The following is a 17,727-nucleotide window of genomic DNA, read 5'->3' on the forward strand; positions in this document are numbered from 1 at the left end:
CCACTTCACATCCTCCATGTCATTTCCCAATCTCTGAGCCCCCATCCCCTCACCACACATCTGAGCTCCCACCCTGCCACACCTGCTAAAGACCGGGACCCATCAGCAAGCCAAACAGAAGAGGTTGGCTGCTCAGAGCTGCCTGGAGGGGAAGACTGGACTCAGTGCGAGTGAGTCACACAGTATGTATCCATTGCCTCAGACAGCAGGGAAGAGAGGACCCAGATTCAGCCAGGAAGTTTGGCAACCAATCCCCAAAACACAATGTGAATCAGACCCAAACCCTGCCTCAAGGCAAGCTCCCAGCAGCCCCGGTTAGACAGCGTCATGAGGTTGACGGGAGCTGTAGGGTGGCCCAAGCAGTGGGAGGACGGGCACTCTCACTGACATAATGTGGACTTTGGACTTCGAAGGCCTAGACAGGGGGCAGAGAGGGCCCTGGGGGGTCTTTGGGCTATCTGAAGTGACAGATGGGGCCTGCCTCTCCATTCAGAACATTGCCAATGCCTTCTGCACAGCAGGCTGGAGGTGCTGGTAATACTGCAATTCTGCACCACAGAGATGGCAGAGCGGAAGGGCAGCTGGAGGGTGGGTGGGGAACAAGTGTAGCTTGAGAAAACAGCTTTGTGTCACTACAACAAATACCTGGGCTAATCAACTCAGGAGAGAGAGGGGTTATTTTGGCTCCCAGTTTCTGAGACTCCAGTCTGGGATCACTTGGTGCTGTTGCTTTACACTCATGGTGAGGCCACACATCACAGTGAGAGAATGTGTCAGAGCAAAACTGCTCACTCCATGGCCAGGAAGGAAAAGAGCATGTCCCCAATGGACCTAGGGACTGCGTACCAAGCGCCACCTCCCAGAGTTCCCACGACTTCCAAATAGCACCACTCTGGGCCAAGCCGTTTGGAGACATTCAGGGTCCCAACCACAGCCAAAGACTTGTGAGTAACATGGAACAGAAATGCGGGCAGCCCTTCTGCTCCACAGGCCCTGGAATTGGGATGAAATCTAAAACCATGTGACTGTATGGCTGAGCTGATGAGAAAATAAGAGAAAGGCTCTCAGGTAAGGAACAGTGAGGATCCTGGAGTCCAGTAAAGGGGCTGCTCCAGGGGACAACAGGGCATCTCCTAGCCCAGGAGCCAGAAGCCTTCACAAGGAACACAGCCTTGCTGACCTCCAGAACTGTTAGAGGATAAAATTTTGTTTGATAAAATTTAAGCTACTACCTTGTGGTAACTTGTGACAGCAGCAATAGAAAACAAACACAATAGATGACCTTGAAAAAATACCCCCACAAAAAGAGGTGAGGATGTGTGTTTATCTTGACCTTGGATTTGGGTGAAAGTAGAATAAAAGAAAAATGACACTCCTGAGAATTCATTGCCACAAGTGGAAATTCTCAATTAGAGGGGCCTATTCAGAGTAATGGATGTTCCAGAATGTCTCTTGGAGAGACACAGTGATAGAGTCAGTGGAAAGCTGCAGGATTGGTCTTCAAACTGCATTCAACTCTCTTACACCCAGATTTCACTTAGATTGTGATAGCTTAATAAAAATAGGAAAGCTTAAAACATTAATAAAATACACTGTTTAGTAATCCCAGCAGCTCAGGAGGCTAAAGCAGGAGGATGGCAAGTTAAAAGGTAGCCTCAACAACTCAGTGAGACCTTGTCTCAAAATAAAATATAAAAAGGGCTGGGGATGTGGCTCAGTGGTTAAGTGCCCCTGGGTTCAATCCCCGGTACCCGAAATAAAATAAAATAGATTGGAAGTTCTAGATGAAATGGTCCAGAGGTAGAATGGCTGCAGACTGCCTCTTTGAAGGGATGACCTTTAACCACAGGCCACAAAGAATTCCTATAGGAATTTTATTTTTTAATTTTTTTTATTTTTTAGAAAGAGAGAGAGAGAGAGAGAGAATTTTTTAATATTTATTTTTTAGTTCTCGGCGGACACAACATCTTTGTTTGTATGTGGTGCTGAGGATCCAACCCAGGCCGCACTCATGCCAGGCGAGCACGCTACCGCTTGAGCCACATCCCCAGCCCCAGGAATTTTAAATATATATAATGAAAAAATGTGTAAGGAATCAAGCTACCATGAGTGACAGAAACATACAAATATAAAAACTTAACTATCAATTCTAAGATAACAGATTTAAAACTTGTATGTCACAGTATATGATTAATATGTTTAAAGAAATAAAAATCCAGAGGTAGTGGTATATCAGCCACTTGGGAGGCTGAGACAAGAAGATCCCAAATTTGAGGCCAGACTGGTGAACTTAGTGAGAGCCTATCTCAAAATAAAATGAAAAGGGCTGGGGATGCATCCCAGTAGTAGACTGCCCCTGGGTTTAATCTCCAGTTTGAGAGAGAGAGAGAGAGAGAGAGAGAAAGAATGAGAAAAAAAAGGTGAAAAAGAAGTCAAAGGAAGTATTTAAGGTGTGACAAAGGAAAAATAACTATAAAATGACCAGGTACTCTTAAAAAAGACCAAATAGAATTTCTAGAAATTGAAGATACAACTATTGATCAGTAAAGGACAGAATAGAGAGAATAATTTTTTTTTCTTTTAAAAGATGGAATTTTCCAAAAGTGGTAAAGGATCGGTTTTGGAAAAGATGCTAGAAGAGATGCTTAGTGTCCCCCAATCTCCATCTTCTCCTTCTCCCTTTTGGAAATTTTATTTCTAAGTAAAATCACTGCTAATGGTGACTCTGTTCTTGCACATCGTCTGCTTTTTCCACTAGTACTCTTAGCATTTTAATCACAGTCACTTTAAATTCCCAGCCTGACAATTCAACATTCCTATCATATCTAACTCTGGTTCTGGCGCTTTGTCTCTTCAAACTGTTTTTTGCCATTGAAGTTTGTTGTTGTTTTTGAGAGCTGGATCTGGGTGAAAGGAACTGCTGTAAATGGGTCTTTAGAGATGTGGTGGTGACGGGATGGTGAGGGGACGCAGTGTCCAACTCAATGACTAAGTCTCCATCTTGGGTAAGCCTGTGTCCCTGACCCATGACCTTCACCAATGCTTCTCAGACTCTGCCCCTGGTACATAGGATAGGATGGCTATGGCAGGCTGGAGCTGAGCTTGCCCATTCCCCCAGCTCGGTGAGCCTTCAGTAAAAGCCTAGAAGGACAGGTTCCTATTAACTAGTTTCTCTTGAGAACAGGCCTTGTTAAGAGAATGCTCAGGACATATTTCAAAATGGTTTTTTTCTCTCCTTCTCCTTCCAGAAGCATGAGATCCTTCCCTGTGAGAATCTGATGGCACTTCTGGAGAGAAAACTCCCTAAAGCATGGGATGCCCTGAGACTACCCACCCACAGCAGAACTCTGACTTGTCCTTACTGAGTCTCCAGCAACCCAGCAATTACAGTGCAGGTTTCTGTGCCCTGGCATTGGTTTGTGCTTGTGGGTTTCTGCTCTGGGTAGCTGGCATCTCTGTGTGCACCTGTGTCACTCCACCTGAGAGGCAGCAGTTTGCTTTGTGACCTCAATTGTCTGATGGAACTAAGAGGGGTAGTTCATTCTCAGTTTGTTCAGCTTCTCATTTGTTTAGGATGGTGTGAGGACTTGTCAGCTTCTTCCACACCAAACTGGAAACCCAAACTTTTATAGGTTGACTTTTCTTCCCATTATGGGTCACATTTGTTGCTGCTTCTACCTGGGCCAGAAAGCCTGGCTGGGAGAGCTCACCTAGTTTGGTTTCACTCCCTTGCAGACCACAGGCCTTTACTGACTGCTATTCATTAGCTGAAAACTATTGTTGTTGTTATTGTTGTTGTTGTTATTGTTGTTATTATTATTATTTTGATACCAGGAATTGAACTTTAACAAAGCTTAAAGTTATTCGATATCAATATGACCATGAGGGAGTAACAGGGTCCAGATTACATCCCCTACCATAAACAACTAGAAAACTGGCAAAATATTGAGGTCCTAAGCAACTCAGTGAGACCCTGTCTCTAAAAAAATATTAAGGGGCTGGGGATGTGGCTTAAGCGGTAGCACGCTCGCCTGGCATGCGTGCGGCCCGGGTTCGATCCTCAGCACCACGTACAAACAAAGATGTTGTGTCCGCTGATAATTAAAAAATAAATATAAAAAATATATTAAAAAGGGCTGAGAGGGCTGGGGCAATAGCTCAGTGGTGGAACACTTGCCTCACAAGTAGGAGTCACTAGGTTCAATCCTCAGCACCACATAAAAAATAAATAAATAGGGGCTGGGGATGTGGCTCAAGCGGTAGCACGCTCACCTGGCATGCGTTCGGCCTGGGTTCTATCCTCAGCACCACATACAAAAAAAAAAAAAAAAAAAAGATGTTGTGTCTGCCGAAAACTAAAAAATAAATTAATTAATTAATTAATTAAATAAAGGTATTGTGTCCATCTACATCTAAAAAATATATTTAGATAGATAGATAGATAGATAGATAAAAAGGGCTTGGGATATGACTCAATGGTTGACTACCCCTGAGTTCAATCCCTGGTACACCTTCTGCCAGGAAAAAAAGAGTCATCCACAGAATGTGTCAAATGAAGGTTTAAAGGGACGATTCCAGCTGTGGGCAAATGAGTGTATTAGCAAATAATCTCCCCCAAAAGCAACTATAAAATTGTAGGGAATTTACAAAAACAACGTTTTGGATCTGGGATTCAATGAAAGAGTGCATCTGGGAGCAAGTAGGTGATTACATATCATACCAAGAACAGAGAGAAAGAGAAGGGCCAGGATTTCCCCCTTATAACAACCCTCTCAAAAGTTCTTGGGTCACCGAAGAACTCCCTTCCAAGAGCATATCCCAGTGACCTATGAACCCCTCAGTAGGCCCTACCTTCTCCTGAGGCCAGAAGGCAGTGGGATAATGTATTCCAAACCAAAAGGAAAACATGCTACCAAACAAAAATTCTATATGTAGCAAAACTATGCTTTAAAACTTTAAAGCTAAAAAAATCATTCCCAGATAAACAAAGGCTGAGAGAATATTCACTATTAGCATAACTCTTCACAAGAACTACACAAGGAGGATCTTCGGGCTGAAAGGAAATGACATCAGCTAGCAACTTGAATTAAAAGTAAGAAATGAAGACCAGGATAAGTGGTTAACATATGAGTTCATATAAAAGTCTCTCTTGAACTGGGATGTAGCTCAGTGGGAGAGTGCTTGCCTGGTATGCATGAAGTCCTAGGCTCCATCTCAAGCACTGCACACAAAAAAATCTTTTATTACATTATTTCTTCACTTCTTGTATTAATTTCTTTTAAAAAACACAAGATTGCATAAAGCAATAGCTATAACACTGTATTATCTGACTTATAACCTATAAAAATGTACTATATATGACATTGTTAGCACAGAGTAGAAGGGAAAAATGGTAGCATATATTGTAACAATGGCTGTGTATTTTTACCAAAATTAAGTAAATATTAACCTGAACTACATTGTGATTAGTTAAGATTCATAACATAAACACTAGGGGAAACACTAGGAAAATAACCCTAAAATACAGAACCAACAAAGAAAATAAAATAGTGCAGTAAAAATTTTTAATAAAAAGAAGGTGGTCAAGAACCAAGACAAGAGCAAAGAGACAAGGAAAATAAATAGCAAAATGTCGAATGTAAATCCAACCATATCAGTCATTACAATAAGTGTGAGTGATCTAAATCCTCCAACAAAAAATCAAAGATTCAAAAAAGGAAGATTCAACTAACTGCATACTACAGATTGTTTCCAAGGGTCAGATCTTATGTTCAAAGGAAAAAAAACATCAGAAAAAATCTGGGTGTGCTGGTACATGCCTGTAATACCGGCTACTCAAGAGGCTGAGGCCAGTCTCAACAGCTTTGCGAGACCCTATCTCAAAACATGAAAAAAAAAAAAAAAAAAGGAATTGAGAATGTAGCTCAGTGGTAAAGCACCCTGGGTTTAATCCCCAGTACCACACACACGCACACAAAAAAAGAAAAAGAAATGCCTTGCAAAGTGTAACCATCAAGCTGGAGTAGCTATATAATTAAAGAAAAAATTCATTTCCTAATGATAAAAGGTCATTTCTTCAGAAAGATATAAACATATATGTCTCTAACAACACAACCCCAAAATACATAATACCTGAAGCAAGAACACATGAAACTGAAGGAAGAAAGAGAAAATTCAACTATAGTAGTTGAATATTTCAATGCTCATTTTCAATAGTCAATAGAACTACACAGAAAACTAGCAAGGATGTAGAATATTTGAACAAAATTATCAACAAAATTGACCAAACTGATACCTATAGAACATACCATTCAACAACCACAGAATACATATTATTTTCAAATACATATGGAACATCCTCCAGGATAAAAAATAACTTAGGTCATAAAATAAGTCTCAATACATTTAAAGAGACTGAATAATACAAAATATCCTCACTGACCACAACAGAAATAAAGTAGAAGTCAAAAAAGGGAGGAAACTAGAAAACTACAAAAATTTTGAAAAGTAAACAACATACTTTTAAATAACTTACAGGTTTAAAAAAAACAAGGAAAATTAGAAAAGGCTTTTAGCAGAATGGAAATAAAAACATGATTTATCAAAATTTATGGAGCACAGCTAAGGTAGGTCTTAGAAGAAAATGTATAACAAGGAAAGGTCTCAAATCAATAACCTAAGTATCGGGGCTGGGGATGTGGCTCAGGCGGTGGCGCGCCCGCCTGGTATGCGTGCGGCCTGGGTTCGATCCTCAGCACCACATACCAACAAAGATGTTGTGTCCGCCGAGAACTAAAAAATAAATATTAAAAATTCTCTCTCTCTCTCTCTCTCTCTCTCTCTCTCTCTCTCTCTCTCTCTCTCCTCTCACTAAAAAAAAAAAAAAATAACCTAAGTATCTATCTTAAACGAAAAAAAAAAAAAATGAGCAGACTGAATCCAAAGAAACAGAAGAAAAAATTAATATTAGCAAAGAAAGAAATGAAACCCAAACCAGGAAACAATAGAGAAAATCAATTTTGAAAAAGTTGGTTCTTTGCAAAAATCAACAAAGTTGATCTTAGCTAGACTAACCAAGAAAAAAGAGAATCAAATTTCCAAGATCTAGAAAGAAAACAGAACACCTACTGACCTATAGAAATTGAAAGGATTATGAGAGGATGTTTTGAAGAATTTTATGCCAAAAAATTGGATAAACTCAGATAAAATGGACAATTCCCTAAGTGTCTCAGGAATAAGTGCCCCTGGGGTCAATGCTTAGTGCCCCCCCACACACACACACACACAAAGGCAGTGTGGTACTGGCATAAGGATAGATATTCAGATAAATGGAACAAAATTGAAAGTGCAGAAAATAAAAACTTAGATTGATGTTCAATCGATTTTCAACAAGGGAGTCAAGATAAATCCACAGGAAAACAATGGGCTTCTCAAATGGTTTTGGACAACCATGAAAACAAGAATGAAGTGGGACCCTAACCTCACACCACATACAAAAATCAACTTGAAATGGATCAAAAAGTTAAACGAAAGAGTTCAACAATTTAGAAGAAAATAGAGATGTAAATCTTTGTAGTCAGGATTAAACAATTTTTTTTTTTGTTTTGTTTTGTTTTGTTTTGTTTTGTTTTGGCTACAACAGTAAAAGCAGCCAAAGAAACTTATTGCATTTCACAGTTTTAAGACTTTTGTGCAGTGGGGATGAAAAGGATGGTGCAAAGAGACAGACATTATCACCCTATATACATGTATGATCACACTACTGGAGTGACTCTGCACTATGTACAGCCAGAGGAAGGAGAAGTTACGCTCCATTTGTGTACAATGTGTCAAAATGTATTCTACTGTTATATATAACTAATTAGAGCAAATTTTCTTAAAAAAAAAAAAAAAAAACTTTTTGTGCAGCCCAGCACAGTGGTGCATGCCTATAATCCCAGCAGCTTGGGAGGCTGAGGCAGGAGGATCACAAGTTCAAAGCTAGCCTCAGAAACTTAGCTAGGCCCTAAGCAACTCAGTGAAACCCTGTCTCTAAATAAGAATAAAAAGGGCTGTGGATGAAGTTCAGCGATAAAGCAACCAACCCTGGGTTTAATCCTTAGTACAAAGACAAAAAAAAAAAAAATATGTAGTGCATCAAAGGACTCTATGAAAGAACAAAAAGACAACCTGTGGAATGGGAGAAAACATTTACAAATCATGGGGCTGGGGATGTGGCTCAAGCGGTAGCACGCTCGTCTGGCATGCGTGCGGCCCGGGGTTCGATCCTCAGCACCACATACCAACAAAGATGTTGTGTCCGCCAAGAACTAAAAAAAATAATAATAAATATTTAAAAATTCTCTCTCTCTCTCTCTCTCTCTCTCTCTCTCTCTCTCTCTCTCTCTCTCTCTTCTCTCTCCCCCTCCCTCCCTCCCTCCTCTTTCACTCTCTCTTTAAAAAAAAATATCATTGGTCATTGGAGCAATGCCAATCAAAACCACAGAATACCCTAGAATGGCTATAAACAAAAATCTGCTAGGTGAGGTGGCATGCCTGTAATCCCATCAGCTCAGGATACTGAGACAGGAGAATCACAAGTTCAAAGCCAGCCTCAGCAACTCGGTGAAGCCTGAAGCAACTCAGTGAGACCCTGTCTCTAAATAAAATACAAAGTAGAGCTGAGGATGAGGTCAGTGGTCAAGGGCCCCTGAGTTCAATCCCTGGTACCACCCCCACAAAAAAAAAGACAATAACAAGTGTTATCAAGGGGGGATGTAGCTGAGCGGTAGAGCACTTGCCTAGCATGTATGAGGCCCTGAGTCCCAACTTCAGTACTGCAAAAGAAATGTGTTAACAAGGATGTAGTGAAATAGGAAACCCTGTGCAATGCAAAATGGTTTAGTTGCTTTGGAAAACAGCAACTAAATCATTGAAATTTCCTTCAAAAAGTAAACATGGAGGATCCAGCAATTCCTCTTCTAGGTATATACTCAAGAAAACTGAAAATATATATCCATACAAAAATTTCACAGCACTATTATTTAGGATAGCTAAAAGGTGGAAGCAATTCAAATGTCCATAAATGGATAGATAACATGTAGCCTATCAATACCATGGAATACTATTCATCTGCAAAAAGGAATAATTGGTACATTTACCATAGATGCTACAATGTGATGAACCCTAAAAACATATGCTAAGGGTAAGAGGTCAAACACAAAAGTTTCCATATGGTATGCTTACATTTATTTGAAATATTAGAATAAACAAATCCACAAAGACAGAAAGTAGATTAGTGGTTGTCAGAGGCTGAGGGAAGAGTTACGGGGTAATGGGATTTCCATTTGGGATAATGAAAAGTTTCTGGAATTATATCATAGGGTTGGTTATGAAACTTTTTAAATATACTAAAATTCATTAAATTATATATTTTAAAGGGTGAAATTTATAGTATATGAATTATATATTAATAAGAAAACAAATTTTAGGGCTGGGTTGTAGCTCAGTGGTAGAGCACTTGCCTAGCATGTGTGAGAATCTGGGTTTGATTCTCACCACCATAGATAGATAGATAGATAGATAGATAGATAAAAATCCATTGACAACTAAAAATATTTTTTAAAAAGAAGACAAATTTTAAGCTTGAAAAGTAAAGGATTAAAAAAGACATAGCAGGCTAATATAAATAAAAAGGTATAGCTGCTATATTAATATCAGATAAAGTAAATTATAATAAAGGCAAAAAGCAATGCTGAAACTAATACACGTGTTAGCTTGTATTCTTCATTAAATTTTGATAAAATGTTTAACTTACTTGAAATATATAGCAAATGTGAATTCATATGCACTTAATAACATAACTTCAAAAATTCAGTAAGCAATAAATGAAACAACTACAAGGAGAAATTGGCATAAAGAAGTTGGGACCTACTCAGAGCATCATGTGAGACAAGACTTGGCTCCCTGAGGCTCGAAGATCTATCAAAATCTCAGTGAGGTGTGAGGGGAAAGAATTGGAGGAATGGATGTAAGGTTTTCATGATTATCAAGAGGGACCAGATAGGATTGGAAAATGTTGGGAAAACATCTTTAAAACAAAACTCACATCTTGTCACTGTCCTGCTTAAACCTTCAGTGGCTCCCTAGTGTCCTCTTCAGAAAGTTCACTTCCCAAGCTGTTCCCTAGCCACTTCCTCTCACAAGTCTCCTCAATCAACCAAATTAGTTTGTTATTTCTTGAACACCCAGTACTTTTTATCTTGCCCACCTGTGGTTAGGGATGGAGACAGGAATGCCTGGAGGAAGCTGGGATTGGGTGGAGAATGATTGTCATGCACCTAAACAGTGTCTGGCCGGAAGGAATGCACAGTTTATGGAGCCAAGTCAGTCAGCACCTGACATGGCTTGGCCCCTTTGTCTTCAGCCTCTCTCCTGTGTTCTCCTTCACAACCCACCGGGCCTGCCCGTGGTCAGCCCACTTCAACTGAGCTCCATCCTTCCAGTGTCAGTCCCACTTCAGCTGCTTTGGCAAAGGCCCTCTACATCTCTTGCCTTGTTCCTTTCACAGACCCAGATGTGTCTCCCAGTCACCAACCCTGCTCCACTTCTGGACCACACCTCATACTGAACTCCAAAGAGAACTTCAGAGGGTCCAGATCCCACACCCCATCCCTGCCACTGCGGGGAAAACCTGCCTGGTTGCCATTAAGTGAGATCTGCAACTGAGGCACAGAGAACAGTAAAGACAACACTAGCCACCTGCAAGGACCAAACTGAAATCCACAGTGGGTTTTCCCATCCCAGAGTTCTCTCTTCCTTAGCACACTCTTAGCATTCACGAAAAGATGGGTGGAAAGAAGTGCTCTTGCTTACCTCAATTCCCCAGTCATTAAGACCCAAGCAAGACATCACTTATATGGAAGCAAGTAGGAAGACGTAGTAAGAGAGTGTGAGTTCAATGCTCACTGTTACAAGTGACATAGCTTTGGCTCAGTTACTCAGCCTCAGTTTCCCCAAATGGAAAGTAGGGGAGATGATAACAATGTCAGCTACCTCATTCACATGTGAGATTCAAGTCAATATATGTGAAGTTCTCCAGAACAGTCTCTGGCACAGACTAAGTGTGCAATCAAGAGTCAGCATTAGCATCCTTTTTATTAGAAAGAAGAAAGATTCCGAGGGGCTGGGGATATAGCTCAGTTGGTAGAGTGCTTGCCTTGCATGCACAAGGCCCTAGGTTCAATCCCCAACACTACCAAAAAAAAAAAGTAAACAATTAGAAAGAAGAAACCTTCATTAATAATAAGTATAGGGGTTGGGGGTTGTGGCTCAGTGGTAGAGCACTCACCTAGCACGTGCAAGTCCCTGGGTTTGATCCTCAGCACCACATAAAAATAAATAAATAAAATAAATGCATTGTGTTCAACTACAACTAAGAAATAAATATTTCTTAAAAATAATAAGTATAGGGCTGGGGATGTGGCTCAAGCCGTAGCGCGCTCGCCTGGCATGCGTGCGGCCCGGGTTCGATCCTCAGCACCACATACCAACAAAGATGTTGTGTCTGCCGAGAACTAAAAAATAAATATTAAAAATTCTCTTCTCTCTCTCTCTCCTCTCTCACTCTCTCTTTAAAAAAAATAAGTATAAAGGTAGACACATATTTGCAAAGATAAGTATGAGGAATAAGTCAAATTTTCTCTACTTTTATGTCCCTCAGTCCCCTCAAACTCACCATATCCCAAACCAATGTCATTATGTCTCCCCCAAAGGTACCCCAGTTGAACCCTTCTTTATGAATGGTTCCATGTCCACCTAGAGACACACAGGCTATTCACCCTACCTCCTTCATTCCCCACCCCAAATCCACCATCAATTCCTAAAGAGCTTCTAGGATAACCTCTGGGTCTCCCTGTCCTCAATGACACTGTACAGGTTGAGCCTCCTTGAAACCTCTGCCACCCACACGTTTGCTCCAAGACACAGCATGTCATCTACCCTGTTTGGCCCAGATCTGGGGAGACAGTTTCTTCTTGTATCCTCCACAAGGGTTCCCCTGCTCAATTCTGGTCAGATCTGCTGACACCCGGGAAGATCAACCTGCTCTGAGGGGCTGCACTCCACCAGCTTCACAGCACCTGAGCTTTACAGCCAGTTCAAGCTTCTCCCAAACTGGACAAAGGCATGCTTTGGTCCAAACCCCTTCAATAGCTCCCCATGCTCATAGACTAAGGCCTGAACCCCTTACCTTGCCAGGGTTACTAGGGCCCTTTCCTCCAGACACAAGCTGGAATGTTCCCCAGTACCCCCACCCAGCTCCCTCTCCACCTACCTCACACCACCCTTTGCCTTCTAGTAAAGGAGCCCTTCTTCTCTCCTTCTGCCCAAGTGACCCAAAACTTTCCTCTCCGGAACTGGACTCAGATGAGAAAGTCTGGGAGAGATGAAGTAGGGGTGCCACTCTACCTAACTTAGGGGTCTCCCTTCTCACCCCGCCCCCAGATTGACAGGACCTCTTTGTTGAATGAGGACTTCTCCAGGGCAGGATTTTGGGAGATGTGGAGGGGAATACAGATTTGAGCCACTGCTCCAGGTACTGAAGGAACCAGAGGTGGCTAATGGATGTCTAAAGACGTAACCGTGGCGCCCCCTGCTGTCAGGAGGCCAAATTGCACCATATGACAGGGCTGCTGGGCTGGGTCCCAACTCTGCAGAAGGGATCTGGCCTCACGCCTGACTTGGAAGAGCTGGCCACTCTGAACGAGCGTTTATTCTTTCTGGAAAGTTGGCTCTAGTACTCATGCTCAGGGCTCCTGGAGCGGCAAGCATGGTGCTTTCCCCGCACAGATCATTCTTAGCATCCCAGGAAAACTATCCCCTGCACTAGTCTGAGGAGCCCACCGCATTTCCAGCATCTGGCATTCAGTACAGGCCCAACCAATACTTTGCAAACCAAAGGAGAACAAATAAGTGTCCTGTATGAGTGAGTGATAAGATGGGAAACACAGCAAGCCAGCCAGCAAGATGCTGGTAAAGATGTCCAAATAATGACAAGGCCCCAGGTAGGGGCAGAGGGGTGGCAGGAGAGGCCTTTTGAGGAAAGGAGGCCAAGGTGCTGAGACCTGGCTGTGATACTGGTTAGCTGAGGTTCCCCCTCTGAGTTGTGTGACTCAAAGCCTGAAGTGTAGGATGGCATGTGGGTAGATGTGAGGAGGGAGGAGCTGCCCACCAGCTTCCAGAATTCCCCCTGGTCTTGGGAGGGGATGGCAGAATGTTAGGACAGAAGAGCAGCTGTCTTCACTACCGTATACCCAGAGCACAGGTGCCATGACTGCTCTCCTTCCTGGAAACAACGCCAAACCCCGTCATATCCAAGACCAGTCCAGCCTCGGATTGGGCCTCATGGCCTCCTTTTGATCCCAAACTTTGAAAAGGAGAGGAATCTTTTTTAACATGTACCCTGGCCATTTAGCTCATCCCCTGGGGGCTCAGGGGAAGGATTTTCCGAGGGGAAGGGGTGGCCTGCTAGCCTGGAATTCTGGCTGAGGCCAAGGAGTAGCCCTGGGGGTCTTCCCTGATGGAACCAGCAAGGCCAGCCATTGAAGCCCTGATCCATCATAGGTGGTGATGGAAGACCTGGGAGCCGCTACACCAGAACAAAGACCACAGTTCTTCATGCCATCCGTCACAGCTCCTTGTGTTCCAGCTGCTAGCCTGGGTCCGCTCGGGCGTGATGCCCATAGTTCCAAAGCCCCAGCACAGTACAGGGGGTAGAGGCCCCTGTGGTACCCTCTCCTGGTTGAGGGGCTCCTTTTCATCCTCTGACACTGAGGTTCCTAGGATTTCACACAAGCTGCCCACTGGAAGGGGAAGGAGGTAGGAAGAGGTGGGAGAAGGCCCAGAGACAGTGCTGTTCTTTGCATTGGGGATAGGGATTTGGCTTCCCGCCATTGTCCCCTGCTGGCAGCCCAGCGAGCCTCTGCTGCTGACCGAGGGTCACAGGCAGTCAGATCTGTAGGGTAGCAGAGCTGGCTGCCAGGTGGCCTCTTGCTGGTACTTAGGAAATTCTTGGGCGATTGGGACCTTGTCTGCCATGATCCCAGAGAGCAGGGGTTCAGGCGGCAATGGGGTCCATTCTTCCTTCTTCATTCCCTTCCCCCAGGTGATCCCCCAACCCCACACATGTCCGCCCCCAGCTCACCACTGGCCCATTGCTCTGTCTGTCTTTATTGGTTTGGAGAAAACAAGGGGGCTGGAGGGCCACAACACAAGCAGAACCACCCACAGTCAGCAAAGCACAGAACAGTGCAGGAAGGACGGCCCCTGGAGCCCACCTGCCAACACCTCCCAGGCTTCTGGAGGCAGTGACAAGGAGTGCCCCATCCCTGCCCCAGCCATGCGCCACGTGCACGACTCACACACCCCAGCAGAGACCAGCCAGGGGCATAAGGGGTGGGGGAAGGGGACTGAAAGGACTCAAAGGAAGGAAATCAGGGTCTGTCCACTTGGCCTCAGCATCTGCCTGGGGTGGAGGGGAGGAGAGAGAGGCAGAGGAAGGGGGCAGTCAGGAGCCAGACTGGCCTCCCTGTGCCCCTACCCATCTCCTCCTCCTGCACTCTGTGCCCTCAGCCCTCAGGGGCCAAGGAGTGGTCCTGGAGGTCTTTCCCTGAGAGGGACCAGGAGAGACTGGGGGCCAGTGAGGCAGGACCGTGGGGCCCTAGGCCATGCAGAATGGGGACAGGAAGGGCCAGGCAAACTCTGTAGGGCCCACCCCCTTAGCTCTTGGCCAAATGGAGCACCACCAGCCTATAAGCTCCGGGGATGAAAGGCACACACACCTGGGCGTCACCACTTGGGGGGCTGGCCAGTTGGGAGGCCTGGGTGGCTGTGTCGGGCCATACTCTGCCTGGAGGCCTCCTCCCCCTCTGGACTCTGCCCCAGCTTCCGGATATGGCGCAGGAAGGAGGTAGCATTGAAAGCTCTCTGTGGGAAGAAGTGTGGGTGGTGTGTGTCAGGCCATGCCTGGGCCCCAGCCCCAAGACTGCAAGGACTATAGTGACCTGTAGGTAGTGGAGGCTATGCCCTGAAGCAGGAGAATAGTGCTGACCTTCCAGTGGGTCCGGGCAAAATTCTTTTGAATCTGCTCACTGACTGAGCCCAGGATATCCTTGTCCAAAGCCACATCCCCAGAGATCCTGAAGGAAGCCTGAGGTCAGTGGTGTATGGAAGACTGTCTCTCTGGCCTGGGACAACTTGCCAGGGGTCCCACTCACCAAAGATGCTGTAAGGCCTGCTGGCAGGTGAACCTCTTCTGCGGATCTCGTTCCAGAAGGTGCCGGATGAAGTCTTTGGCTGGAGCAGGGGAGACCAGGTCAGCCTGCCCAGTCCCTACTACCCCTGGTCACTACCAAGCAGAGGGTCAGCATCAAGCTCACCTGATTCCGAGATGTCATCCCAAAAGGGAGAGTCAAACTCATAGCTGGCTTTCAGTATCTGGCTGAAGAGTTCAGGATCGCTCTCGTCGTAGAAGGGCGGGTACCCACACAGCCTGGCACCCACAGATGAATCACCAGCTGTTTTCCCCTCCCCAACCCAGCAGGGGGCAGGCAGGCAGGAGTTGAGGCTTCCCACTGGTCACTCACAAGATGTAGGAGATGACACCCAGGGCCCACACATCTACAGCTTTCCCATACGGTTTCTGCTCCAAAAGCTCTGGAGCTGGAGGTCACAAACAGACACATTCTACTGTGCACGCACACAACATGCATGTGTGACTCAGCCCCAGGAATAACCCAGCTGCAGCAACAGTCACCCCAGATCCTAGCACCTTGGCTCCCCCAGGGTCCCTGCCCCCTCCTACCAGCCAGTGAGGCCCAGAGTTTCCCCCCTCTTACCAACATATCCCGGGGTTCCACAAGCAGTGCCTAACATGTTGCCAGCCTGGATTTTGGAGAGGCCAAAGTCAGAGACCATGATCTTGGAGTCCTCAAAGGGCGTGGCGTAGAGGAGGTTTTCAGGCTGTGACACAGGGGGGCCAGGTCAGGCTCGGCATGGCACCGGCACTGGAACAGGGTGGGCCTCAGCACTCTCAAATTCCCCAGACCCTCAGTGGAGAGGGATGCTGGGAAAGGCCCCAGTCATGCGCCTGGGGAAACACACGAAGGGCCAGGTAGGCAAGGTGTGAGGGCTCCCAGCCAGGCACCTTGAGGTCCCGGTGCACAATGCCCAGGCTGTGCAGGTAGGAAACAGCGCCGAGGACCTGAGCCACCAGGTGGCTGGCATCCTTCTCCGTGTAGGAGCCTCGCTCCATGATGCGGTCAAACAACTCGCCACCCGTCACCCTGAGGGGAGTCCGGAGTTCAGCCAACCCAGGCTCCTGAGCCCAAGCTTCAGCCCCCACGCCTATCCAGCCCCCACTGGCCCTCCTCACAGCTCCATAGCGAGATACAGGTGGGAAGGGCTCTCGTGGACATCCTCCAGCGCCACAATGTTGGGGTGGCTGACCCTGGAACAGGAAGAAGTAGCCCTTGTAGGAAAGCACAAGTCCAGGCTGCAGCAGCCTCCTTGGGGAGCACAGCAGGGTCTGGGAAAGCTTTGTCCTGAGCCACCTTCTTCCTCTCTTGCTCCCGCATGGACTCCCCATTCCTAACCACGGACCACCCTGGCCTACCCCAGCCCAGGCCTTCCTAGGACACACAATTCTAAATCCTATCTGAAAAGCACAGATCAATATTGACCCTTTCTTGTTGGGGACATTCAGGCCCAGGCAGGGAAAGAGAACTGCCCCAGGCCCTCCAGCAGGTTAGCAACAAAGCTCAGGCTAGACCAGCAGGGGTCCCAGACCAAGGGGCTCTGAGCATCCCCACTAACTTCTAGGTCCCAGGCCAGGCATGGGCGCACCTGCGGAGTACCGCAATCTCATTCTCCACCAGGGCTTCCTTGCCCCGCAGCGCCTTCTTGGGGATGCACTTGAGGGCCACAAGGTGTGCAGAGCCCCGCTCCTGGGCCAGCACTACCTCGGAGAAGGCACCCCTGCCACAGAGCCAGACGGTGGGAGACCAATGAGGGGGAAGGGAGGGGAAGGAGAGGGCTGAGGGAGATAGGGAGGCCCTTGCCCCCCTCCCCAGCACTTATGCACACACGCACACGTATTCACACACTCAGATGTGCAAACGCGTCACAATTTACCTACACAGTTACACACATCTATTCCGCATCACATGCTTACATGTCCCCACATACTCCTCCCCACACTCACATGTTCACGCACACATGCACACGCATGTCCACACACATATTCACACTGCATCACACTCACGAGCCAAGCTTCTCCCGGATGTCATAGACGCTGCTGATGTCCTCCGTCTGTTTCTTGAGCAGCAGCATGTCTGCAGTGGGAGGTGGAGAAGGACCCTGGGCATGGCAGCTCCCTCCTCCCGCCATCGGTGTCCTCGGAGATAGCCACCTTCATCCCACTGCCAATCCATCATCGCCCCCCCCTCGGCCCCCACCTCCGTCAGGGCCACCCCACAGTCGAGGTACATCTTGCCCCTCCCCCCCGCCCACTCCCACATGGACAATTCCCCATCCCGGGTCCGCTGCTGACATCCAGTGCTTCCCCACCTCAACATCCCTAGGCAACCAACACCTGGGCATCCGCTCTCTGCTTCCACGTATTGGAACCTACATGAGCAGCGGCTTTCTAGAAGGCTCTGTGCACCCCTACTCTGGCCCCTCTAGCCCACC

At 46.1% G+C, this 17,727-nt stretch overlaps 1 protein-coding gene across 1 annotated transcript; it reads right to left on the reverse strand.

Moving 5' to 3' along the window:
- Nucleotides 1-14,826: 14,826 nt before the first annotated feature.
- PNCK (pregnancy up-regulated nonubiquitous CaM kinase) lies at nt 14,827-17,367 on the reverse strand (the record flags this gene model as incomplete). The annotated part of the gene is made up of 10 exons (XM_081278292.1): nt 14,827-14,964; nt 15,089-15,176; nt 15,255-15,333; nt 15,417-15,529; nt 15,624-15,699; nt 15,876-15,999; nt 16,184-16,322; nt 16,412-16,486; nt 16,882-17,013; nt 17,300-17,367. 10 exons carry the CDS (start codon nt 17,365-17,367, stop codon nt 14,827-14,829), a joined length of 1,032 nt encoding a protein of 343 aa, XP_081134418.1.
- Between the last annotated feature and the right edge of the window lie 360 nt (nt 17,368-17,727).

Source organism: Spermophilus citellus, assembly GCF_964194105.1.
Source record: "Spermophilus citellus genome assembly, chromosome: X".
Lineage (NCBI taxonomy): Eukaryota > Metazoa > Chordata > Mammalia > Rodentia > Sciuridae > Spermophilus > Spermophilus citellus.